Here is a 26,813-nt window from a genome sequence, read left to right as displayed (position 1 = left end):
ATCTGGTAAACAATTGCCAAGATGACTAATAAGAGCCTTGGGCTGGCAAGCAGTAGGGGTTTAGGCAATAGGCTGAAAGAACACTTCACATTTGTGAAGTCCCACAGTTCACTCCTATAGCTCCAAGATTTCCATAACTCTCATCCCTCCCTTAACCACAGGCGATTTTGTACCAAGTTTTTGGCAGTATGAGCTACTACTCATTTGCTGCAGTCGTATTCCTCAGCTGGTGAGCAGCGTTATCAGCTTATGGGGTTCATGGATGGAAATGTTACACCTTGCTTGGTCTCAGCAGGCCCGTTTTTCTTGCACAGATTTATGGCACTTTCTAGCAAGTTGATACGCTTGCTCAGAGCCGAAACAAATTCCCGGTGAGCCTGAGTCAAGAAGAGGAAGATTTATTGTTTTTCAGCCTGACTGCACACATGTGCCCAGAGGCAGCCAAGATGGGTCCCAGCCAGTGAAGTGTCCATGCTGCCTGGGTCCTGCTGCTCCTGCACCTTGGCAGGGCGGGGAGGATCCCGTCCACGCAGGGTGTCACAACTCCAGCCCCCAAAGCTGGTAGCTGTCCTTCAGTGCAGGGCACCCTGGTGCAAAAGTGACTGTGTGCAGCATGGCAGTGGCTTGGGAGCTGCCACTGGGCAAGGAGAGCAGGCAGATATTGCTGGTGGCATGTGGGTGGGCTTGGAAGCATTTGTGGGTGGGCTTGGAAGCATTTGTGGGTGGGCTTGGAAGCATTTGTGCTTCATGCAGCACTCCAAGCACTGCGCCTGCTACGTGTACCCAGCCCAGCAAGGCCAGGGATGCCCTGCTGCAGGCACCACCATGGAGTGCATCACACACACTGGTAGCTGCAGACCTTTTATGCATCCTGCACCATTGCTTTCCCTCTTCTTTTTTTTTTTTTTTTTTTCCACTCAGCTTAGCTGTCCCCCTCCCCGGTTTCTCCTGCCCCATGACTGCAGCAGAGCAGAGCTGCCCACACAGCCCCATGGGGCTGGCAGGGTGTGCTGGGCTCCCAAAGTGCAGCAGCAAGGCCAGGGCTGGGCTGGGCAGCACTCACTGGCCATCAGGGGCTGTGCAGCAGATGGGCAGCATGAACTGAGCTGTGTCTGATACCGTGCTGGGCACTGGGGAGCACAGGAGACAATGGCCTCGTTGAGAAGGGAACCTCCAACCCCCAAAGGGTTGCTGACCTGGCCAGCAGGGCCTCAGGATTTGTATCCTATCTATCTATCTATCTATCTATCTATCTATCTATCTATCTATCTATCTATCTATCTATCTATCTAATCTATCTATCTATCTATCTATCTAGTCAAGGAGTAAATGGCAGCACATTAACAAGGCACACAAAAAGAGAACTAATTTTCCCCTCTGCCCAGAGAGCAAAGGAAACACACTGACCAGTCCTTAAAATAAGGATATTTTGCTGAACACACTTAAGGGAAACATTCCTAAGAGCCAGTCAGGAACACCAGGTTTTGTTGATGGGATGTTAGGAGTCCTAAATCATTGGGTTACAGGTGCAGGGGAAATGAGTGGAGCTATCCTCCCTCTTGCTTAATTGAATTCAACAGAGTCATCATGGGGGGCTGCTGTGCTTTGTGGATTGTAAAGTCTTCGGGGAAGACTTCAGTGCAGCAAAGCACACGCTGATTGACTTATGTAGGAGTGAATCCAGAGGAACTCGAGTCTGGGAGACCAGATGTGGGATGTGTATTTATTTCCTCAAGTGAATAAAATGAGGAAATTCCCACCTTCTCCTTCACTGTATTATCAAAATCATAGGCAAACATATACTGTTTTTGTCTTTGTGTTTTGTTATTTTTCATCACATTATTTCTACCACCAAAAGCTCAAAGGCAGCATCGTGACACAGCTGAGTGGAGTCTGGGTATCAAAGCCTTCACATTTCCTGGATAAGGGAGATGTGTGATCACCCTCTCTGATGGGAACACACACTTCCCTAAGCCCCAAAGAGGGTTTTCCTAGCATTATGCCTGGTGGCAAGGAGACTATCAAGTGTTGGACTGAATCAATCTGGTCTGAAGGCCCTGTCAGGGATGAGGCAGGGAGCGTGGGGCTGGCCAAGCCCCCAAAAGCTTGGGGAGCACAGGAGGTTCACGACTTCAGCAGGGGAGAAACCCCAAAGCAGGGAGAGCTGAGCACTGAGGTGATGCCAGCAGGGGTTTGGCCAGTGCAGCATGGCAAGGATTGCTGGGTGAGTGCTGAACCTCCACAAAAACTCCTGCACCTTTTATTAACATAATTGCGTGCTTTATTGATATACACAGTAAAGCAGTATATAATACAATAGTAAGGCATATATTTGGTGAAATTTGGTATGTTGTGAAAAAATGCAGTAAAACAGAAGTTTAGAAAAATAATTAGTAAATGTTACAGTGTTGGTGTTAAAACACAATATATTATGATATCCAAGTAATAAACCAGTACTGAGTAACGATGAGATAACATGCCATATGGTATTTATGTATTCAACTACACTGATTATGTTTTACAGTTTAATACTTTGTCATTATAAGGAATATGAAATAATTCCCAAATTATGCTTAAAAAAGCAGCAATAAAGCTTTCAACTTTTTAAATACTTTTTGACAGACTCACTCCAAAACTAAGATCTAGAAAGTAAAACAAACAAAACAAAACCCTGATGAAAACAATCGTGCAATCTGTTTTTACTCCATAATTTTTCTGAAGAGAAGGTTTAAAGTATAAGGGGTGGGGGGAAGAAGAAACCCATCTCTTTCTCAAATCACAATTTAATCCTTCTGATAAGAAAGGCCATGAGAAATAGTGAGGGTTCCTATTGTAATCAAGTGTTAAAAAGCTCTTTATTAGGAAAGCAGAGGTTTGGGGGGGATTGTACTTTTTTTTGTAAATGATTAACATTGTTGTTATTACTTAAACAATGAGACCTGGTCACACAATGGACACGTGGTGATGATGTAACATTGTCATATGTAATTGTCAGGAACACCACAAAACCAAAGTGAGGTAGAAATAGCATGACTAGCCATGTTCAATGTTAACTAGCATTCAAAATAAAATCTTTCCCAAGTTTAATTACACTTCATACAAGAAGAGGTAACAGATTTTTTTACTCTTGCAATATAAAGTCAGATGGTTGTGTTTCTATGTATTTTATGGTAAAATTAAAAGCTGGTTAAGAAAACGAAGTGGTAAAGCTTTTGCTGACAGCACCTCATACCCAAACCTCTCTCTCGTAGAGCTGCAGTCAAGCTGGCTAATCTGTTTCTCTATCAGCTCCTCTCTTTCTCAGTTACTGTTAATTGTGCAGGGGTTACTTGTACAGAGAAATGAGGAAGGAGAAAGGATCAGGGCCTTTGTTTTGGTGATAAATATTCATGGAGCAGTGTGACTACCTTCACCTGATCACCATTCCAGGCAAGAACAGCAGTAACTCTTCCACAGCCTTTCCCAAAGGTGGCTTGCAGCACCACAGCTCCTTGGGACCGGCTGCTGCAGCAGGATGAGACGGGGACAGTGGAAAGCTCTGGGCTCCTCTTCCAGAGGGTGGAGGAGCTCCGTGCTCATTACCAGCACTGGGAGCTGGACACAGCTCTCTGGGTACCCTGCTTGTGCTTCAGGTCAGGAGCCACAGGGGCTGGGGACAGCATCTCCCTCTCTTCTCTCCTCTCCAGCAAAGGTGACAATGGGGGAGAGCTGTCCCCAGCCCTGCTGAGCCATCGAGCCCCAGCTCCAAACCAGTAAGGCAATGTCTATGTTCCTTTACTAAAACTATCCAGGAATTTAGTCAGCAGAGGAAACACTGGCACACAGGATGGTCATTAACTTCTTTCATTCTTTCTTCTGAGTTTTCCCTTTTTTAATTGTTTTTTTTTTTTTTTTTGCAGGCTCTGTCATGTAATGTGCTCTTTCATTTAATTATTGCAAACTAGCTGTGTAATTGCTAGTTGCTGTCCAAAACCAGGACAGTAAGTCATGTAATTCTTAATTTTATTGGAAAGATAAAATGCAACTACCTTCATTGGAAGTTCAGGTTTTTTGGTTATTTTTCTAAGCCAGCCCTAGTCAGACTAAACCAATGAGAAATGTAAGGTGGCTATTCTGGTGTCACTGCAGGAAATACCTTTTTTTTTCTTTTTGTCATTTTTGATAGGCAAGGAAAAGAACACAGAACATGAATCTCTCTGATGCTGTTACAGAACTGAAATGAAACTAAACAAATGCACTGCCTCAGTATATTTTTTTGTGATTTTTTTAAGGGGGTTTCTATAAACAATTATTTTTATAAAGCACACTTTAGTTTACAATCTTTCATTATAACTGTTATAAATTTTTTTTAAACAACCCGAAATGCGTTCCATATAAAGAAATGGCAAGTTATTTAGCTATCAAGATTTTACATGTAGTTCTCTTATAATTTTTGTACAATTGCATAGACGTGTAAAACCTGCCATTGTTAACAAAACAGTAACAGACTTAGGAAACTACTGAAATCTACAGTATAGTACCACTACCCTTCACAAAAATATAGATTTGTTTTCTTGTAAACTCTTACAGTCTAATCCTCTTTGTAGTATGAATATTATAAAAACCATGCGGAACGCCTGAAGTTGTAAAACACATCTTGCTATTCTAACACCTTGTCGTCGGTCATCACGGTCACTAAGGTTTCCATCGCTCTTCCCAGGTCATCTGCCATGTGGAAAAGGCTCCCTACATTGTGGCCTGAAAAAGAAAGTCAAAGAGGAAATTAAACCAAGAGGATGTGGCAGCACGTGGGTGGGGAAACTTCCCAGATCCGTCACTCTCCACAAGCCGCTCGCTGCCATCCCCACAGGAGACTTCCAAACATCTCCTGGATGAGTCCAACAGGTTGTCATTAGCAAAAGCTGCCAGGTTTGTACAACACTTTAACAGAAATACTGGCTTGAATGGCTATGGCAAACCACCCTGCCAATCAGCCATCACCCCCCATGGTGATGAAGCTTCATCATTATCAATGTCACCAAAAGCAACAAGTCCATTGACATCACTGCAGTTTCTGACTGATGCTGCAAGTGTTTGAGCATACATACAATGTTCTATGGAGGAGAAAAAGAGAAACAAACAGATCAACAGTAATTAACTAAACCATTAAAGCAAGCAGGATACCTGCAAAGATAGATATAATGATGACCAAACTAAGTAGCTCAGTTCAGTCTATCAATTTTAAAATATGCTTTCCTTTTTGGACAGCAGTCCAGCACAAAGATGCCACAATTACCAGCTAACTACTATGCAGGGGTTCACTTGTGCATTTCCCCTCACCCATAACCACTCTGAAGTCCTAAGATGATATAACCACAACCACCTACACAAAAGTGATGAATAAACACAAAGTACAATTCTGGAACTGAAACCTGCAACTTCTCACACTCATGTCATCAGTGCAGCAAATGGTGATGGGTGGTAAGAAACAGCTTCATCACAATTAGAAACCAAATAAACTCAAGGATGGGGAGACTGAATTGCCAAAAATTGCCATTTTAGCCCCTGGCATGCCTTGTCTGGTCTCCCACTGCTGTTCATGAAAGTGTCTCTCTCAAGTCCTGTGTGAGATTTTCACTTTCATGACTGTCTCAAATACCCTCTGGCACCTCAAATGACAGACACAGCATGGTTTAAACAGCTGAACCTTATCCGGAGTCTCCCTCATGAAAAAATATGACTGAAGGAACATGACTGAGATCTAGGCACCCTACAAGATGAACATTCAAACCAAGGACCGAGTGTTCAAGACTTCTTACAAGGACAAGGAGGAATGAGCAGACAGAAGGTCTTAAAGCAGGCAGAAGGAAATTATACTCCACATAGCACATAATTGTATTACTGAACTCATCACCACAGGCTGATGTTGAGGCCAAACACATAAGTGAGTTAAAAAAGGAGTTAGAAAATAGTTGCTGAAGAAAGATTTATTTAGATGCAAAAAAGTGCATGTGACCTCCAACTCAAGAAGTCTCCCCAGTGCAGAGTGCCAGCAACTGAACATTTATAAGAAGTGAAGTATTACTCAATAAAACTGTATGTCACCCTGGCCTGAGTGGGCTTGATTTACTCTCTGGGAGCACTTATGATAGAATATTTGTCTGGAAAAACACAGGAAGTTCAATGCCATCTGCCCACAACTCTGGTTCTCAGAAATTCTTCTTCTTCTGGATGCTGAGTCCTCACCACAGTCCTTGCGGAAGGAGCACCCAAATGAGGGAAGGCCATGACCAGGGCATCCAGGATACACCTTTCATACAGTCCTGACTGACCACTGCATACCTACACAGTGCCTTTCCCTCCTGACACAACTGCAACAGGAATGAAACTTCCCTGTGGGGAAAATCAGACTCATCATCCTCTTCCCAACGCTTGTGTATCATGGTAGTCATGCACTGCTGACATCTCTACAGTAAGAGCTTGGAGTGATCTTAGTTCAGCAGCTTTTATAGAATTTACCTTAGAACTATTCAGAGAACCACAGAACAGTTTGAGTTGGAAGGGATCTTAGGAACCATTGGTTTCTAACCTCTCTGCCATGGACAGGCAAGCCACTCACTAGACCTGAGTGCTCAGGTCCCCATCCAACCTGGCCTCAAATGCCTACAGGGCTGGGGCTCCACAACTCTGGGCAAGCTGTGCCAGTGGCTCACCACCCTCAGTTAACTGCTTTCTAACACCTGGTCTAAACCTGCTCTTTTTCAGTTTAAATCACTGCCCCTTGTCATCTGCCCAATAAAAGTCCCTCTCCCTCCCTTTTATAAACGCCCTTAAGGTACTGGAAGGTCTCCCCCAAGCCTCCTCTTCTCCAGGCTGAACAAACTCAGGAGCTTTTTTATTCTGGGGAACTACTACTACCCTCTACATTCAAATACTACTTTTTTAAAAAAAAAGTTGGTAGAGTTTTGGTAGTTATTTTTTTATTTTACTTTTTTTTTAAAATTTAGTATTGATGATACAGAACTAGGCTGGATCTAAACAAGAACTATTCAAGAGGCTACCCAAAGTGAGCTGTGATACAGCTTGGGAGATAGCAATACGAAAAAAAATACTTGGTTCTGGTATCTGGTTACAGTTTGCTAACTACACTAATGTGCAAAGAAACAGATGCATCAATCACCAATTTCATCCATACATCATAAATGTATAGCCATCCTATTCATCTGAAGCAAAACCTTGTAATTTCCTCATCAGCATGACAAGTAACTGCGTATGAAAGATTCCTGCCAAGTTTTGGTCAAAACATAGTTTATTTTAAAGTTAATGTATCCTACCACATTTATTTTAGCTGTAAGGGATAATCTCTGTCACTGGCATCATGCAGACTGAGATCAATCCAGCAACTCACACCATCACACGTGAAAATCTGCTGAAGCCACATGAAATCAAGAACATATGGGAGATGCTTGTGCAAGCAGAAGCACTGAGCTGCTCTACTCACCTGAAACTCTGACTGAAACTCCCTGAGTTTATGGGAAAACACCCCTCTGGTATAACCAGAGCAATGCTGTGACTGGGTAGCCAGCTGTGAGACACTGCCCATGGGGTCATGGGCTCGCATTCAGATTCGTTGTGGTCTTTTGTTTCTGGGAAACACCAGGGCCCTTCAGCATTTCAATACTGCTCCTTCCCAGGAAGACTGATCACCCTTTTGTAGGCTTAGAACAACCCAGACTGCAAAACTGCATCCTCAGAAATTATTACTATTTTGTTCTGTCAAAAAGGGCTAGGTTTAGAAAGCGTATCTTCAACCAAAAACACACAAAAAGCCTTTCAGACATATGGCACAGTAGGTATAAACTGTTACATTGTTCAGGCAATTACAAGTCCTTATGGATCCACGAATCCCTAGGTACTTTTTAATAATTAAAAATTACAGAAATGTGCAATAATACCTTTTTTCCTTTCTCTGTTAATTGATATGCTATTTTTTGAAATAACCATGCTTCAAATCTGACCTCCCTCCTCAAAGCTGCACAGATGTGTGCTGCAGTGATTAAGGAGATACAGTTCCCTCTCCCCCACAACATCCACACTCCCTCTCCTGCACAGGTCTTAATTTCCTCTGCAGAACTGAACACTTGTGTCTTCTCTGAAGCTTCTGAGCTCAGAGCTCAGAGCATGACCACAAAGCACTGCAGGCTGCAGTTTGTGTTGGCAGCTGGACTGTAAATGCAGCAGCAGGGGGACCACGGTCTCCAGGACAGCCCAGGGATGGCAGGACATGCCAGAGGAGCAGGTGCTCCAGCCACACAGCTGGCAGAGCCTCAGCTGGGTGTCACTGCACTGCCAGCAGGGTTTCTGCCTCTCTTGGACATGGGAGTAACAGCCTGGTCAACTGAGACTGCAAAGAGCTGAGAACAAAAGACCTGATGATTTCCTGGTACTGTATGTGCAATGAGTACACCCTCTTCTGTGTATGAACCTAAATCAGTTCTCAAGTTCACTGCTTCCATAGGGCTCTGCTGCTGCCACTGAATGCTGCTCAATTGCCCTCTCTAGTACTGAAATGTGGGACATTGACATTTTTAATTAAGAAGCAAACGGGAGAAATACTGTCCTAAAAGCACTTAGAAAAATAAAAATCAGAACTTTCCATTATTATTCATATTTCTAAAGTAATGCTATCAAAGAAGGCATTAATTCCATTTTTCTTTTTTTAACATTAAAGCTGAGAAAGTCTTATCCATGCTTGAGGCACTGAAAGGTTGAAAAATGCTGCTGTGAAAGAAAAAAACCTAGCAGACACTTTGAAACGCAGCAATAAAGCTTAAAATGGACATGGACAGTATTAACTTCAACTTATAAAATGCACAGCTGCCATTTGCTTGGAGAGCAGAAGACACCTATTTCTGCAGACACTAACTACCTCACTTCTGGTCACACAGAGAACGATGTGTTTCACATCTGCTGAATCTACTTTAGAGACTCTAATGGAATCAAGGCCCATGGGTGTGGGCACAGTAACAGAATACCAATCTTATAATACAGCTTGTCAGAGAAATAAATGTGCAGCATTCAGACTTGAAAGAATGGATGGAAAGTAAATTGAGAAATCCCAGCACAATGCAGAGCCTTTTCTAGCAGAAGAGATTTCTAACCCTTTACTGACAAAAGAAAAATTCTTCCTGTTGGTGACTTGGGTTTTGATACCCTTATTCATATTGAGTAATGCCACAAAATCCATGGGATTACACACAAAGACAATACCAAAAGTGAGTAATGGAATCAAAACCTGGCCAGGTGGGTTTTAAACCACAGGATCTGCCTTTGCACATACAGGCTCACACCTATAGCAGAAACTGTTCTATACCTTAGCTCACATCCTTCATAAGCAGGTGGACAATTGCATTTTATATTCAGCTCTCCAACTTACCAGGGTCCCTCTGGAACCATTAGTGAGCACAAACTCAGCCAGAGAGCAGAGAGTAGTTCACTGAAGTCAAGTTTTAGGGGTTAAACTGCTGGAATCAGGCCAGGTAGATTTTAATTATTTTTTTTTTTTTGTTAATTACTTGTATCGAGTATGCCCTCTGCAGAAGAAGCTTTTTTTGAGTAATACGCATAAATATGAATGAAGATAGTGGAAATCAATGACCTGTTTTGCTAAATGGGAGAACAGTTCTCAGAGTATATGAGCTGAGAAAAAACAGGGCTGAATGTGAAGTATTGCCTATAAAATTTCTGGATTGGTACAGTCTGCTGGTGCCTTTTTGATCCATATGAGAGGACCTGCCATTCATGGACAGACTTAATCTGCACCAAAAATCTTATACGTTGAAATAGCTGAACCTGCCCCAGCCCACAGCCAAAGCAGAGAACCTCTGTATTTCAATGCACCACACCAGGACAAATCCTGGCTTTCCCAGGGTACCCTGTCAGTGACTGGGGGTCCACAGCAGCTCTGCTAAGAACCCCAGTACCCTCTGTTTCCATGAGCCCTCCCTCTGTACCAGCAGAAGTTTGCAAACCAGGTTACCCTTCAATTCCTGCCTCATCCACACCGAACGTCTTCTGTGCAGAAAAGGTCATTTCACAGCTACTGCAACTGCACTCAGGCAGTCTCTGAATATTTTATCTTTAATAATAATTTTCACCAGAAATTCATCTTTCAAACGCTGTATCTGGCTGGCGAGTGAAGAGCAGCTTCACAGAGGAAAAATCAAGGCTCTCTGGAAATGCTTTCAAAGGAGCTGTGACAACACAGTGCAAAATGCTTTCCTCCATTAATGAGCAGCGACACACAAATTCCAAAACCTATTTTGCATCAAACCAACCATGTCTGAAGTGCACAGTGAAAACCATGGCCCATTTGCATTGCTGAATACAACACTGTGGAGCTGGTGAATGTTAGTAGCATTCTTCATTCTGCAATAGTACATCAGGAAATTAAAACACCTGAATCTCTTATACCTCTCAACTCTCGTATTTCTAAGGAATTATTAAAAAACTATTTAATCACGGGAGATGATGGTTGGTATACTGGCACATGCATGTAAATATAGCTGTGAGTTTGTAAGCAGAACAGCAAGAGACCTCAGTCTCCCTGTTGTGCTCACACACAAGAGCAACAGAGCATAAGTCAATGACTGCAGCATATTTACTGACAACATTTATCATTCAGAGGCTTAATTTCAATGTATTATTTTCACCCCCCCATTCCCAATTTTCCACCTCTGGGAGTGTGTAATAAAATGCAGATCCCTGAGCTGACATTGTCTCCACTGAAAGTTGAGAGGTACACCACTGTTACAGCACACATGGGGAATGCACTCAGCAAAACCAAACAAAATAAAGCAAAATAAAACCACCCCACCCTTCACCAAACCCAAGCAACCCCGTGCTGTGTCACACACATGCTGGGCACAGAAAGCAAGCTGTGACAAACAGAAGCCATGGCAGTGAGCCTGCATCTCACTAACCTCTCTCACTGGCTTTCCAGGGGCATTTCTTCCTTTAGGAACAGAGGGAGGAAGTGGAATAAATATCAGAAAGAAAGGAAAAAAACAAACAAACAAACCACACATGAATATATATATTATACTGTAAAAGACACTTCAATTTCCATTTAGAAATTTAACATTAAAAAAAATGCATTTCTGCTTAAACAAAGACCAAAAGTGCACTGAAATCCACTGGTGATTCGGAGCTGATTTATTCAACAACAGATCTGTAACTGTGGCTTGGTTTAACCTCTCAAAAACACTTGAGAAAACTAACACCAACTTGCACATCTGTCAGTTGAGAATAAGGACTGCAGATAAGACCTGAATTCACTTCTACCAATAAGTTTAAGTGGTAAAAACATTTTAATCCAACATCAAATTAATTTACCCTGACACTTTACATTGCATTGTGGCCTGCATACACTGAGGTATGCATTGATACACATGCCTATGTGTACACACATATTCCACACCTACAGAAGTACACTGGAATGCAACATGCTCACATTTAGGATAAATATATTGCAACATATTTTTGCAACATGCTGACCTGCAAGCAGGGTAAAACTGAGGGCACGGAGGGAGAAGCAGAGCAAAAAAGTCCAAGTAAAAAAGGGTAAAAAGAGAAGGTATCTCATCATGTTCAAGTACTACCAAAATGGAGTCAATAATGCGTTTAGCTGCAAAGATGTTCCTAACAAGCCTTCACAGAAGACGTACTTTGATCATGCTGATTCTTCTCAAACACTTCTCATAGCATATTTGTTTTTAGAAAAGGAGAGGCAGGTGTTAATCAACAGCAGAAACCCCCCTTTATCCACCTGTCCACCACACAGCCAGTAACAGCCTCGCTGTCTCCAGAAGCAGTGTCCCACTGCCACTGTCACACCACTGGCAGCTCTGCCGTGGCCAGGCTTGCAGTCCTAGGGAGAAAGTCACTGCAGCAGATGCTGTAGGATGATCTTTGCCCCAGAGCTACTGTAAAGGATGCAATTTTAAATGATGTGTGGGACACTGGGGAGAGAGACAGACACATGGGAGAACACACCAGTCAGCACAACAGTAAACTAACTGCTGTCGAGTTTTGTTCTATGGCAGCCTGCAGGAGAAGGAAGAGAGGAAATAAACAGCTTTATGGGTATTTCACAAGTTGCAGAACAAGGGCCAACAGCACAGCTAAGCTGAGCAGAGGCAGTACAGGAGAGGAGAGAGCAGAGGAAGGAATGGCATCACTGACCAGCACAGGTCTGAGCCACAGCTCCCACAGACTCCAGGCAATGGAAAGGGCTGGGGCAGCCTCTGAGAGCCTGGACAGCAGAGGTTACCATCTACTGAGCAGAGGAAGTTTCAGTCCCTTCCTGCCCCTCTCCCTCTCCCCAGCAGCACACTTCCTGTTAAAAATGATAGCAATAGGTTCAATAACAATGTGTTCTGCACATGGATTTTTATTCTGCTCCTAAGTGAAATTTCTGCTCCAGTGATGTGTGTACCACATGTGCTGGTGCAGCACAGAGGTACCAGGGCCTGATGGCCAGGAGAGGTGTCACTTCAGTTCTAAGGACTCCACCTCACAGGCCTGCCTAACCTTCTAGAACTTGCATGTGTGTCTACACAGGCTGAGATCTCCTCTGGCACTTTTATCAGGAGTCACGAATTCCCAAAAAAATACTTTCTAAAAGGGGAGATGAGAATATCTCACCAATATCAATCATGTAACAGAAAATCCTTGGAAAAGAAGATCCAAAATCTATTGCATACTTTGGTCTTTTTCTGAAGAATAGCCCCAGGGATTAGGTCATCTTAAGGATTCCAGAAACTGCAGCATAGTACAGCTTGGTCTGAAAGAGTCCTGGGGCAGGAATGGGACCCAGCAGGAAATTAGCTTGGCTCCACACTTTAGCTTGGGTCAGGAAGAGAAAAGGAACTGCCTACAAGCAAAACACTGGAGGTCTTAAGAAATGCCTTCCTTTCTGCACAAGCACCTACAACTGCAGCTACACAGTGTTTAATTTAAATCTACATGAGACAGACTGGATTCTGCTTGAAAATGAACTCATTTGAAGGTAAACTGGGGTAGCTCAGCACCACACAAAACAGCTGGTGAGGACAGTCTGTGGTGAGTAATCAGCCCTAGAATTTGTTAAATGCAGCAAAGATCCACGCTGCTACAGCAACAGCTAATTTCTTCTGGAGGAAGATTAAAAAGGGTTTAATGGATTTTACGTTATTTTCCTCTTTGCATATGAATGAATGTGTGTTTCTAAGTTTTAAGGCAAGGAGTATGGTTTGGCATAAATTGCAGAGGAAGAAGATTGCCTGTATTGCCGCAGTTCTGAAAATTTGTGTTCTGGAAGGCATCAAAATACTGATACGCAATCCGTGGGTGCTTAATTATCTATTATTTCTGCTCAAATCAACACTTCCTGCCCTTACAAAATAGAAGAGTTTTTATTTTTTATTTTTTTTTGGAAAGCGACGTGGCATTGCATCACAGCAAAGGTACACAGCGAGTGACCACATCAGACCTGAAAGCAGAGGTACCACCAAAAACTTCTCTGCAGATCCATGTCAAAACAGAGAGCACAAAGCAACCACTGCACTGCCCCTCTCACTGAGCTTAGGAAAGGGACAGGCTGCACAAAAAGGAACATCTGGGTCTGAAAAGAGCCTTTTTTCTCAAAACAACAACAAAAAAAAATCTGTTGAAGTTTTATTAGATTCATTACCATATTCTCAGTTTGCACCAGAACTGGGCATTATAAAACAGGGAAGACCTAGTCCACCCCACCACCGTCCCATCTGCAGTTAAGCTCAGCCAGATCAGTTCTGTTGTGCAAAAAGGGGAGCAAGAAGGGCTCTCAGCCACCTGGGCTCACTGTGGTGGGATGCAGGACCACAGCACAGAGAAGGTGACACAATCCAGAAGAGGCCAGGGCATCTCAAATGGAAGAGTATTTCCAGAATACTCCACAGAACAGTAACTCCAGGGTATCATGAGACATTCTGCTGTCAGAATAAGAGAAACTGCATTATTTGTACTGCTGAGAGTTGCTAGTTCCAGTTAGGATGTTAGTCCCATTCATGACAGAGCCTGGCTCACACACAAGTGAGAGGAGACAATGTGACTGGTGTCTTTTAATGTGACTGAGATTAAAAAAAACCTCCTCAAAAAGGGTGCTATTCTTAGTGCCATTCATTTATTGCTGTGGGGTCTTGCAATTTCACTGCACCACACCACAACTGTGTTAAGCATGTGAAATTGTGAGGACCAGTTGCTGTCCAAATGTTCTCACATTATGTCATGGCCTCTTAGCTCTTTTAAGCCATCACAGCCTCATTTCTAACCAGTTTTGGCTCCCACTTCTTCATTATCTCCCAGCAGGAGCCCAGCATTGCAAATCTGTGAAAGTCTCTCACCAGCTTGTTAGTTTAAGAATTTCTGCCCCTAAATACCTCTCTGAGTTTTATTCACAGAAAGCATTTGCCATGAAACCATAACTGCAAAACTCAGCCTGGTCCACCATGAGAGCCACCTGAAGTGACGTAACTTGTTCATCCTCAGTGCTGTAGGAGAGATGAATCTGGCATTGAAAATACTGGCCTGCCAATCTTACTTTCTAACTGTGAACCAATTCCCTGGAGATTTAGTAGTTTGGGCACAAATACGGCGTGAAAATGTTTTCCTCTGTGGCCCATTATTGAGCAGGGTCAAATAAACCACTGAGGTGGCATTTAATGGTAGATTTCCACTAAATGTCAGACCTCTGGCTTTGACATCTGTTTTGAGTTAGCACAGCAGCTGTTTGAAGCAGCTGCAGCAGTTGTGAATTTGCTGGGAGCAGCAAAGTAAAAGAGGAGTGGATGGGAAACCTTTTAGATTAAAAGGAAAGAAAAATTCCTTAAGGACAGAAATCATCAGGTATTCAGCAGAATTTCTCTCTCCAGAAATGAAACAGCTTTTGGCACCAACAGCCAGCTGTGCAAGGAGCAGGAAACTCCTGTTCTCCTTAGGAAATGCCAAGAACTGCCAAAAGGTTAAACTAAAGAAACAAACAAATGAAATGGTACCCTATAAAAGGTATAAGTTGTTGCATCTGAGGTCTGCTTGTGCAGGTCTATGATACAATCTGTTTCACACTTGCTTCTCTAAAATACATTCAAAATGATGCTATGAAGCCTTGATGCCCTCTTAAAAACAGCTTTGTGCTGCAAAAGCTTGAAAATGTAATCTTAAGGAATCTATCTCCAGGTGAGTGACAATTACTATTGCTTTTAACTGCCTTGTTTCAGAACTCCAAAATAAGTGCCACCACTTGCTTTAGTAAACTATTTCCCAGTCTGAGCAAGTCTTACTCTTCAGGTGCTTTTGACAATATTTAGGCTAAATCAGTTTGTGATGCTCAATTACACATCTGTGCAGCCAAGCACAGAATTTCAGTCCTTCTCTCTCTTCACTGCTTGTTCAGCCCTGAACTCCTCCAAGTTGTTATTCTAATGGCAATAAGACACCCAGAATTATGTCCCTGATTCAAAAGGCCTGCCACTCCCTATGCTGTGACACGCTGATATTTAGCTTGAAATCTAACATGCTTATTTTTACAGGCCACAAAGAAAATATTATTTCATAAAATCATGAAGGTTGGAAAGGATCTTTAAGACCATTGAGTCAAACTGTTAGCCCAGCACTGCTGAGCCCCTCACCCAACCAAGTCCCCAGGTACTACATCTACATGTCCTTTAAATACATCCATGCTGTTGGTTCAACACTTGGGTAGCCTGTTCTGATGCTAGAGAACCCACTTCCTGAAGAAATTTTCCCTAATATCCAATTTAAACCTCTCCTAGCACAACTTAAGACCATTTCACCTTGTCCTACCCCTTGACACTTGGGAGAACAAACCAATCTTCACCTTGCTTCAACCTCCTTTCAGGTACTTGTGGAGTGGTAAGGTCTCCCCCGAGCCTCCTTTTCTCCAGGGTAAATAACCCCAGCTCCCTCAGCTCCTCTATCACAACCTACTTCTGAATGGCAGACTGGGACAACTGTACTTCTGGTATCTGACAATTTTTCAGTTCTACTTAATGAGAATCAATATAACAAAAAGTATTGTTTATAGATATATGCTATTGCTTGTTTGGGTTTATTCTTCTGTTTACTGAAGACCTACTTGAGGTAGGTGTTCACACCTGTAACCTGAGTTTCAATACAACTGGTACTGGAAAGAAACAAAATTTCACTTGCACCATGCCCAAGTCCTTAACACTATGCCCTCTTCTCAGGCTGCTTTGCCAAACTGCTCTCACTCTTCTGCAGCTGCACTTTGATCTTCTGTTAAAGATTAGAAATCTGAGATACAGATTACACCTCTCAACAGCAAAAAGGTTCTTGATTCAGTAGTTTGTTGAGACCAATCAACTCTGCCTCCTTTTCTTTTTCCTGCAGCCTTGAAAATTTTAAATCAGAGGTCCCTGATGCCTGTGGAATCTGGCCACAGCATCTTTCATGTCACACTGAAAGTCTACATGAGGCTGCAGCACGTCAGATGTTGGAATATAACTGAATTATTAAATTGGGAATAGAAGAAAACTTCAGTAACAGAAGTTTACATAAGCTCTCAGCAGCCTCTACCAACCAATGAATGGAAAGCCATTTGCACTGGCTGTAGGACAAACCATTTCTTACAGAGAGCCTGACCATTCCTATACCTCAGCCAAAAGGAATTACACTAACCTGGCATTCATGCAAATACATCAAAAGATATAAGCAGAACAGAGAAACATAATTGAAGTCCTAATCTCTTTAGCCAAAACCTGGTACAATTCCAAAAAAATAAGTTTCCTTCCCAGCTGGACTAATCTTTTTGTGTAGCCCAAGAAAGGGGAAGAGGCAGATTCTGGCTCAGCCTTGGCAGTGCCTTGGCCAAGACCTAAAAGCAAAGTCCCATGGGAAGCCTGGCTCTGCTGGGCTGTGCCTGCTCCTGGCTGCTGCACCAGGAGCTCCTCTCGAGGCTTGGCTGAGGGGGACTCATGGGACTCATGCCAAAGGCTGTGCTCCCTCCCCTCCCACAGCCCTCCATCCAGCTACAGAGTATTTTTGTTCTCCATGGCTGCTAGTAAGACAGGGAAGTACGTAAGCTGCAATACCTTTTGTGGATGATTGTGATTATCACTATGTTTTCAACACACTTACTGAATGAAGAAACAAAATAAGGGAATGCATGCTTTCTCTCTAGCTGAATGACCACATTTTGCACAGCGAGAATGAAAATCTGAAACTACAGCTTAATTCAAAAAATTAAAATGTTACCTGAGCTTATCAATTTTACTTCATTATCCTACTAAATTTTATATTCTCAGCTTGTTTCACGAAGCTTTTTATTTTTCACTAATAAGATAAAAATACATTTGCTATTCTCAGTGAGCAGAAGGTGATGTCTAACAGACTGACCTCTACCTATTTATTCTACACAGGAAATGAACCACTCTATTTCAAATATCTCATTAAATTTTGTTTCATAAATTGCTCCTATTTCACGGAAAACTAAGCTTGTTTTTAAAAATAAACACTGCCAGTGTCATCACCTGTGAATACAAATTAGGTATCACAATTGCTAAATATTTTTACACATGGGATACATACATCTAGACACTTGTGACTGTGCAAGATCTACGTTCAACATATTACACTAATGATGGTCACTAATAAGAAAACATTGTCTGTTGTAACCTTGTGTACACAGCAACTTTAAAAAGAAGTCCATTTTAATCTACATAACAATATTAGAAAGACTTTTCATCTGTTGTCTCTCAGCATTTATCTAGGCAAAACGAGGGCTGGACATATGACTTTTTTATGTAATGTTGAGGTGGAGCTGAGTGCAGTTGGAAATTTATTGTATTAGAATTTATTCAATGAGATCTTTCTAAATTATTCCATCTTTTGACCTATAGCATGAGACCTTATACAGTTTATATTGACTCACTGCTCACAAATGGGTTCTGGAGAGAGCTGAACTTGTTTTGAAAGCCAAGGATGGAGAAAACCCGACTCCACTGGAAGTTCAGTGCAATGGTTAAAGCATTTATCTCCTAAAGAATCTCTGGGTGATGTGTGAAACTTGTGCAAGGGCCCTGCAGGAAGTCTATGCCCCCTGAAATCCACTTATCAGGCTGGCAATACTGAGGCTTTCTCTTGCCAAGAAGGTTCATGACTGAGCCTCTTTTCACAGCAACAGCCAATATCCCAAACTTCCCATCTCCTGCTAGGAACCTCAGCCATTTTTTCTTGGCAGCAGAGTATTTTCTTCTGGGCTCAGAAAATAAATGAAAAAAGGTTGGACAAATAAATCCTGGTAATACAAATGCCTATTTTTAGCAAACAACAGGAATGAGAGAAATGGAAACACTGAAAGAAAGGCTGTGGCTGTATGAACACGTGGCTTTATGTGCCTGTGCTGCATAAACAAGCACCCCACTCGTTCATCCTCCATCCCTCTGGACCTAAGGGGCTACATGGTTGAGAATTTTGACTTTGAACTCTAATATTATTTCAAACCACAGTCTTGGAGAAGCATAAGGACAGAAAGAAAATGTGCTAAGACATATATTAAGAAAATAAATCAACAAGGGCATCAACTGAAAAGAAGGAAAGCTGTGAAAAAAGAAACAAGGCAAAAGGAAGCAAAGAAAATGCTTGGGGAAGAAAGAGTCTCACAAAGACATTGTTTCATCCACATATCTAGCAAGGACTACCTGTGGAGGTAGCTTAAGGTAAGGAGGAACAGGCTGCTCCTCCACTCTAAACAAGACAGGTTTCTCTACAGCTATTGTTAAAATGAAAACAAAGAGCAGCAAAAAGCCTGATACCAAAATACAACCCCCTGAAAACATCAAGGAACAGAAAACACTTTTATCTTCTTTCCTCTCATCTGCCACAGGCAGCAGCGCTCACCTCTGGAGCTGGGGAAGGAGTTGTTGAGCTGCTCCATCACTTCCTCCAAACCTGTGCTTGTGTCCTGGGGAGGGCTGAGCAGCTCATCCTCACCTGCAAAGCAAATCCACACCTCTGCATGAGAGCCTGTGCTAACAGTTTTATTGCCCAACTCCTCCCCAAAGCTAGGGCTGTTCACTCAGACACATTTTCTGCTTAGTGTACAATAAAAATTTCAAAGGTGAATTTTGTTGACTGTTACAGTTGTCTTTCTTTATAAGGCTCTAAGGAAAATTAAATGAGGATTTTGAGACAATTAACACTATTTTAATTTGCAAAAAGGGATTTAAGAAATAATTTACTCTGGTAAAAGAAGTAGGGTAAAATGTCTGCTAGGAACATCTAGTTCCATAAATGACACTTGTCGTTTCAGCTTCTCTTATTCTATTAATGGAAAAAGAAATTGCTGTTGTGAGTGCTGCTGTTGAGCAGCTTTCTAATAGTGCTGGGTTCATGTTGGCACTGCTTTGCCTAGCTGTGCAAATGAGTAGAAACCCAGATTCTCATCTGCATCAGTATTAATATTTCTGACAGTTTAATTGCATCAGATTGGCGCTCCAAGAACACTCAATTGTACTGTAAAAGGGTTTAGCAGCAGTTTAATAAAGCAAAATACATTTCTCCCACTGAATAATTTCTATAACCTGATTATAGGGCAGTGGCTTAATGGGAAATTCAATACATTTTATTTTTACTGGATTTTTTTTTTGCTTATGGTTTCATATAACTAAAATCCATATGTTGTTTTTAATGCAGATCCTAGCCTCCAATATAAATAAGCATCTGGGAAAAGAATACACCTAAAGGATATACTTTGAGTGAGATTCTCCTTTTTTACTAGATGTCTTTTATCTCTAGTAGAACACAAAAGCAATTTTGCCTGCTGTAATAACTGAGTTACACACTTCTTCTGAAAATGACTTAATGATCCTTTACTCTAACATGTCTTGCCCTGTTTGAGTAGAAAACTGTCTGATTTTCTGTTAACATTTACATTTGTTAAACGTTGAGGTGCTCCATGCTAGTGAAAAACCTAGAAAAAGGGATATGAAAGGAGTATTTCAGGGCTACCTATATTTAAGCCAGGAGTTTAACAAGAGTTATTTCTGACCAAGAGTGATTCCTCCCACTCCAGCACAAGAAGTGGGATAGAGTGTCTGCAAGAAGCACTTAATTCATATAAATGATGGTCTTTGTATCAGCTTCTTTTATTCCATTAACTGTCTAAAAATAGTTGCTGAGGCTGCTTGCAGCGTGTTCGGCTTTCGAGTGGCGCTGGGGTCACACAAATCAACTCACACCATGAGTTACTTTCACATCAGGCATTGCACTGACAGAGGTGTCTCAGCAAAAGCAATGTCCTTGCAGCCTTTGCTGAACGTCAAGGTGAAAACTCAGAGAGGGATCTCGCTGCTTCTACCCAGGCTGAGAATTTTATCAGCCTGAAGAAAGCCTCCTGGCCTTAAAGGTCACAATGAAAGGGCAGTGGTTCTGCTGGCTTGGTCCAGACCTGAATTTCCAAATTTCCAATTTATGAGGTACCAATTTCCAAATGTCCTCCTAAGTGCTGATACGAGCTCAACTGCTGACACTCCAAAAATGTTGTATTTTTTATTCAAAATGATTTTTAAATGAAATATTAAATTAATAATACATTAAAATGATTTTACATTTTTTCCTCATTTGGATGATTTTTTTCTGAGCACTTGTAACCTTGACTCTTGCCTCATACAACCTCCTCAGCTTGTACTCTGCCAGGGTGAAAAAGGCCAAGGATAAGGACTTGCCCACTGGGACTCCATGAGGAGAAAGGCAGAACTTTTCCACTTGCCCAGGTGTCCTTCAAGTTAACCAGGAATAAGTTCAATTTGTAAATGAGGGTTTGAGTGGGTCACTGATTTTACCAAAGCACTACTGGTGAAACACCTTTCATAGAAATCTCTCCTTGGGAAAGCAGAAAGACAAAAGTGCAGTGGGTTTTCAAGTGAAAACAACAAAGGTCTAATTTTACAGGGAAGAACATATAAAAGCTATCACTACCTTGCCTCATTGCCTGAGACACCTAGAGATCCTCAGTATTTTCTCAAAAATCATAGCTCCCTCATTCCTGGGCACATGGTTGCTGCATGGGAGCATTATTTACAACACCACTCTGGTTCTCACAATTCAAGAATATTTTAACCTGTGCTTCAGAAAACCCTGAGCCTAGCAAGCAAAGCTTTCTGGTGTGAAAGGACACGTGACAAACTGAATTAGTTGTGGTTTGTTAGCCCAGTTAGTAATTCTTTTTATAAGCTCCACTCCCTGCTGCCAACAGTGTGGCTCTGCTGAGTCTCAGTACGATCCCACTGATAACAGCTCGCTGTCCTCCCACATACTGGCTCAATCAAACCAATCAAATAAAATCAACTTATGTCTAAACATTTGCTTTAAAAAGTTTTAGCAGCTTATATGACTCTATTGTGTTAATCAATTCATTCCAGTCTCGTGAGGTAAATGGGAGTAATTTTATATTATTTAAATGAGAAGTAAATTTTTGTTATTTTGTCCCACTAAAGAATGAAATATAAAATATAAAACTACAAGAAATACTGGGAAGTACTGTCCTCCTATCTTTTCTTTTAATTGTATTTTAATTAATGTATTTTATGTGATGAAATTAATGGAATTTCTCTAGAAAACTGATGCAGATTACACCACTACTAATACATTTTATCTACTCTGTGTATAGCATACATAGCAAAATATTTCCCCACTGGTAACATGTTTAATGAAAAGTCCATTTTTATTTTTTCCATAAATTCCTGTTACCTGTGATTGTACTTTCACTCACAGGATTTCAACTTCAGCATTTCTAAAGGTACTATTTATTTCACATTTTTTATGGCAGATTGCACAGAACCCATCTTGTTTGATACTGTCATAGGCTGAAATTATTGCTTACACTTGGAATGGCAGAAAAAGTCCCCCCAAAAGCTGCATTTCCCACCACAACAGCACTTCAGACACAGCAGAATGTGCCCTCCCATTAAATTTCTCACTCTCATTGTCACTGTCACTAACAGCAGTGGAAAGAAAAGCTCTCACTTAAGCCTCTCACTAATATACATAAAATAAATTTCTCTGTATGAAGCTGAATATTATCATCAGACTTGAAACATCATCTTGTTGAACTAATATAAGTGCATTTGCTTAAAGATGCTGAAAAGATTAATTGCTTTTTTACTAGCTGAAAATCCTTGCCACTTGGTAATAAATACTTACTAATTATGTAACAGACAGGAAATTTGCAAAGTACCACATAGCAGTTACTAAAAGCACCAAAATAATAATTCCAACCTCCAGCTACAGAATATTATTATTTAACCTTACTCCACAGCTCTTATGATGTTCATTATCACATCTGATGTGATACTTAGAAAAGCCACTAGATGAGCACTGCCTGTGAGTGACAGCTCCATCCTACTGATTGAGCCACAACGTATTAAAAATAAGATCACATCATTTAATGTGGGGATGACTAATCATACATTTAGTCTCTTAGCCATAATTAATATTATGTACATTTAAATCAGTCATGTCATGCTTAATAACTGAAAGTCAGATTGAACAGAATAGTTAGCTTTTCAGCAGCATTTGTTTTCAGCAGTCAAGCCCTGGCTGTGTTTTGTGTTTAATATCAAAATACCCAAGCTACTGTGTGCACCACAATCAAAAGCAAAGCCTGAATCATAGTGAAGATGCAAAGTGTAAAAAGGCAGATGACATTGAAGATCATTGCAAACATCTACTTCATTTCATTTGAACTAAATGGAAAAGTGTTTTCTGTCTTTAAGGATTTTTTTTCTGGAAAATGGGACATAATAATTTTTTGTGACAACCTAAGCTTCATTATCTTACCCATGGTTTCCGAAGTCTGGCTGCCAACTACACGAAGAAGCATTGGCTGACTGCTGCCTGACCTCTGCAAAGAGGTAGAAGGAGATGACAGTGTCGTACCATTCACCTTGGCATCTGCCTGTGGCTGAAATTAAAGAAAAAAGTAAGACATTGCTATTAACAGCTCACTACTTTATATCTCTAATTTTTATTTATTCCATGAATACACACAATTTTCAGTCTGTTTTTAAGTAAACTCATCCACGCAACCAGTGCATTTTAATTCTGAATAAAACAAGCAAGAAAACTAAATGAGAACACTGAAACCTGATTCCACATTCTCACTTGCAGCCTGTAAAACAATTTTGTACCTTTCTCTGACTCGCCTCTACAGATATGATTTCTTGGTATGTTCTTGTTATTGATAACGCTTCACACCCTGTTTGGAAAATTACTCTTCAGAGACCTAGAAGAAATGCCTGAGGACTCACCTGCTCCAGCAGCTGCCTCAGCCTGTGCAGCTGCGATTCCAGCTGTTTGTTGTGATCCTCCAGGATCTGCATCCTGGCTTCCAGGCGGCCCTTGTGCTGGCGAAGCAGCTTGGCCTCTGCAATGAGCTCAGCATCCCGGGGGCTCTGCGGGGAAACCGGCATCATCTCCGGCGGGGACGGCAGTGGAGACAGACCCTTGTGCTCATGCTGCTGCTTCAAGCGGTCGTACTCTGCCTGCAGGTTCCTGTTGGCAAGTGACAAGGGGGAAAAAGCTTTATGGCCTCTGCAAGGGGCAGTGACCAGACACCTCCTCTGGTGTGCTGTGATGTGTCTCACTTCTCAGGGCTCACCTGCACCAACTGCCTTTCCCTGTCCTGAAGCCATCACCTGTGGGTTTACTCCCTGCAGATCCGCACGGTCTGGATTAGATGGATCTGTGATTTAATCTGCCTAAATTTCTGGTGATGCCTAATCTTGCCATCACCAGAACTCACAGCTGATTCCCTCCCAGGGCACCTCATGCAGGAGGCTCCAGTCACCCTCCCAAAGCCAGGGTCCTGGGCTCAGCCTTCCCTCAGCTTCCTGCGCGTTATCCTTCCCAGCAGACGTGGGACTGCCAGTTCCCTTCCACACATGGCTACACCTGAGGAGGCATTAGTGCTAAAGGAGGACTCAGAGTAATCACAGCACCTCACAAACACTAAACCAAAGTGGGTGCCACCTGGCTGGCTGATCTGTTTCACAGATGAGAAACCTCAGAGGGGCAGCCACACAAAAAGTCAGAGGAAAACACAGAACTTGGCTGTCAGTCAGGTCATATCACTCTGCTCTCTTCAGATCTGCAAATGCACTTCCAGCCTAGGGCTAAAATTATCAACTGAAGATGAGAATTAGCGACCCAGTCTGTTAAACTGAACTGCACTGACTTTTGGGGCTGTAATTTCCACCTCTGTCCTGCCTGAAGTGCTACTGTCTACTGCAACTTTATGGCACTGCTAAGCTTGTTCTTTTATTTCATAAAACTCCAATTTTACTTCATTGAAACATTCCATAGAATATTATGATCTATTGTGTTCCACATGAAAAAAAAATAAATCTACCAAGCAGGGAAAGCACATAAGCAGGGGAAGCACAGAAGGTAGGAAACTAAAACCTTGTTAAACATAACAATCCAAAACTGCAAAAATAGTAACTTGTAACAGAAACTTCATAGGCAAGGGAGGCCTAACAAACTGCACTGGGATTTTGTTGCTGTGATGTTCTTTTACAGTTTCCCAGAGGGGGGAAAACAGCTCGACACTGGTAACTGCTTACTCATCACAAGCACTGACCCAGATTTTACTTTTTCCAACTCGCTCTTATTTGAGGTTGTGAGAACAGACACCTTTTGCCAGTTTTGCCTGCACACCACAACACACCCTGACAGTTTGGTCTGGAAGCTTAACAGCACCTCGGAAACCTCCCAAAAAAAACACTTCTAAAAGAGCATTATTGTAACCAGAACTAAAGCAGGACTCATCATTTCACACAGGTGAAAAAGCAATGCCAAGGACAAAGACAAGCCACTGACTGTTCCTCAAAGGTCCCTGTGCTCCTCAGCAGCTGCATGATGGACATGTCCTAACCTGGGACTATGGCACCCTCCCAACACAATCTTTAAGGGATGTCTGACCTACATGATCCATCCTCTTCAGAAATTTTAAATTATTAAAAAACATGGGCTAATAATTTTTAACTTCAGGCTGTTCCAAAATTCAAGATTTCTTTCCTTAAAACCCACACAAAGAGGGACAACTCTAGAGAGTTGTTTGTTCTTTTTTCCAAAGAAGTTTTTTTGTTTTAATGAAATACAGTTTCAAGTTCATGAAAATTATCTAGAAAAAAACAGGGCTATCTATACTGGGAATAGATATTGTCACGTAAGTTATGTCTTCTGCCTGACTTTATGTCTTCTGATACTTCTAGCTGAACAAACTGGTGAATAATTAATACAAACACAAAAGGGAATAGTAATGAACATGACAGCATGTTCATCACACGTGGTGTTATTGCTGACTAAAGCTGGTACAGGAATGATCATGAAGCCTGCCGTAGATAGTGGCTATCACCACCCCATGAGGAACTGCCCAGATGCACAATACAAGCAATACTCTACAAACAGCACACTCTAAAGTTTGTAGTGCTGTAAAGCAAAGGATAAAACACCACCCTAAGGGAAACTAAATAAATGCACTTGGTCATACTAACAACATTATCAGATACCTTGCTACAAAGAAATCTACAATTATCACCTCTATCAATATAGAGAAGTCCTTCCAGTAATGGTGGTACTAAAATACAAGAAAGGACCAGAAAGCAATTCAGATTAACACCCTGTCATGTATGATAAAAAAATATAAAAAAAAAAAATTAAAAAATCTTTCTGAAAGTTCATAGAAAAAAAAAAATCATGTAAAAGATATTGCTTATTTTCCAACCAGAGTCTTGTTGGGAGTTCTGTAATTAAATAGTGTAATACTGTTGGAACAAAGGAATGTAATTTTGAAGGATGCATGTGGGTTTTCCCAGTGCACCTGTGTTACTGAGTTTTCTAGCAGCACCTTTTCAGTCCAGCTGCACAGTCCTCCATCCAGAGAACTGAGATTCATTGTAGCTTCAGAGCTGTAAGAGTGATGTGCAGTGCACACAATCAATAATATCATAACTGGGATCTAAACATATAGCAATGAAGAGGTGTATTAACACAAGGGAAAAAAGCTGAAAATTAAAAAAGAAGGAAAGAATTTGAAAACTGCTGTAAGAATATCCTAAGAGAGAACAAAAGGCTCTTATTCTTTCCCCTGGAACAGTTTTAAGCTGTGTGGTGAAAAGGAGTGCTGCTATGATCCAGGCACCCAAGACACTGCCCACAGCCCTCAGGGTCCTGAGGAGGGGCACTCTGACACTTTCTCCTTAAAATGGGACATAAGAGAAAGGGGGGACACAAACATGCTCCCCTCTAAATGAATGCAACTGAACAAGCACAGGCAGTACATGGAAACCTCACCTTCCTCCACCACAGCTCAGGCTGGGTGACTTTGATATCTGGCTGTCACAAACAAACAATTTGTTTTGCTGCATGTACTCATCACTGGGAAAATGAACCCTTCTTCAGTAAGAGAATATTCAAAAAACCCCATATATTCCATTTACAATGCTTGCAACTCTTTGAGGCATTTGTGAAGAAAAGTAACATAGGAAGCATGCGGTGTAACCTTGATTTATGCAGCTGTACAGAGCTGAGTAGTAAAGAGCTCATGAATTATTAATCACATCTATCACTTGCAGCATTAATTGCCTGGTGACAGAAATCTTAGTGGACTCTGTCTGCTGAGTAGTCCTCTCAAAGGCAATTGAGAATTTGTGAATTCATGTTATTTCTCATCTCTCTACAGAAAATCAGTGGTATGAAGAAACAGACAAAGATGG

At 41.7% G+C, this 26,813-nt stretch overlaps 1 protein-coding gene across 28 annotated transcripts in view; it reads right to left on the bottom strand.

The window, feature by feature from the left end:
* Positions 1-2,258: 2,258 nt before the first annotated feature.
* DMD (dystrophin) overlaps positions 2,259-26,813 on the bottom strand; it is a 1,136,032-nt gene continuing 1,111,477 nt past the window's right edge. For 22 of the 28 annotated variants that reach the window (XM_086879790.1, XM_086879801.1, XM_086879781.1 and 19 more), the window contains 4 exons: positions 23,346-23,589; positions 22,876-22,999; positions 18,937-19,029; positions 2,259-4,737 (listed from right to left, as the gene is read on the bottom strand). In XM_086879790.1, the coding sequence (XP_086735916.1) occupies positions 4,640-4,737; positions 18,937-19,029; positions 22,876-22,999; positions 23,346-23,589 (559 nt within the window). In that variant the 3' untranslated portion in view covers positions 2,259-4,639. Of the gene's footprint in view, positions 4,738-10,961; positions 10,994-18,936; positions 19,030-22,875; positions 23,000-23,345; positions 23,590-26,813 lie in introns of all 28 variants that reach the window. The other 6 variants (XM_086879793.1, XM_086879785.1, XM_086879788.1 and 3 more) reach the window with 2 other exon arrangements.

This window comes from Cyanistes caeruleus, chromosome 3 (genome assembly GCF_971803275.1).
Source record: "Cyanistes caeruleus chromosome 3, bCyaCae1.hap1.1, whole genome shotgun sequence".
Lineage (NCBI taxonomy): Eukaryota > Metazoa > Chordata > Aves > Passeriformes > Paridae > Cyanistes > Cyanistes caeruleus.
The sequence above is the reverse complement of the archived record's forward strand: the minus strand, read 5'-3'. Positions and strand labels throughout refer to the sequence as shown.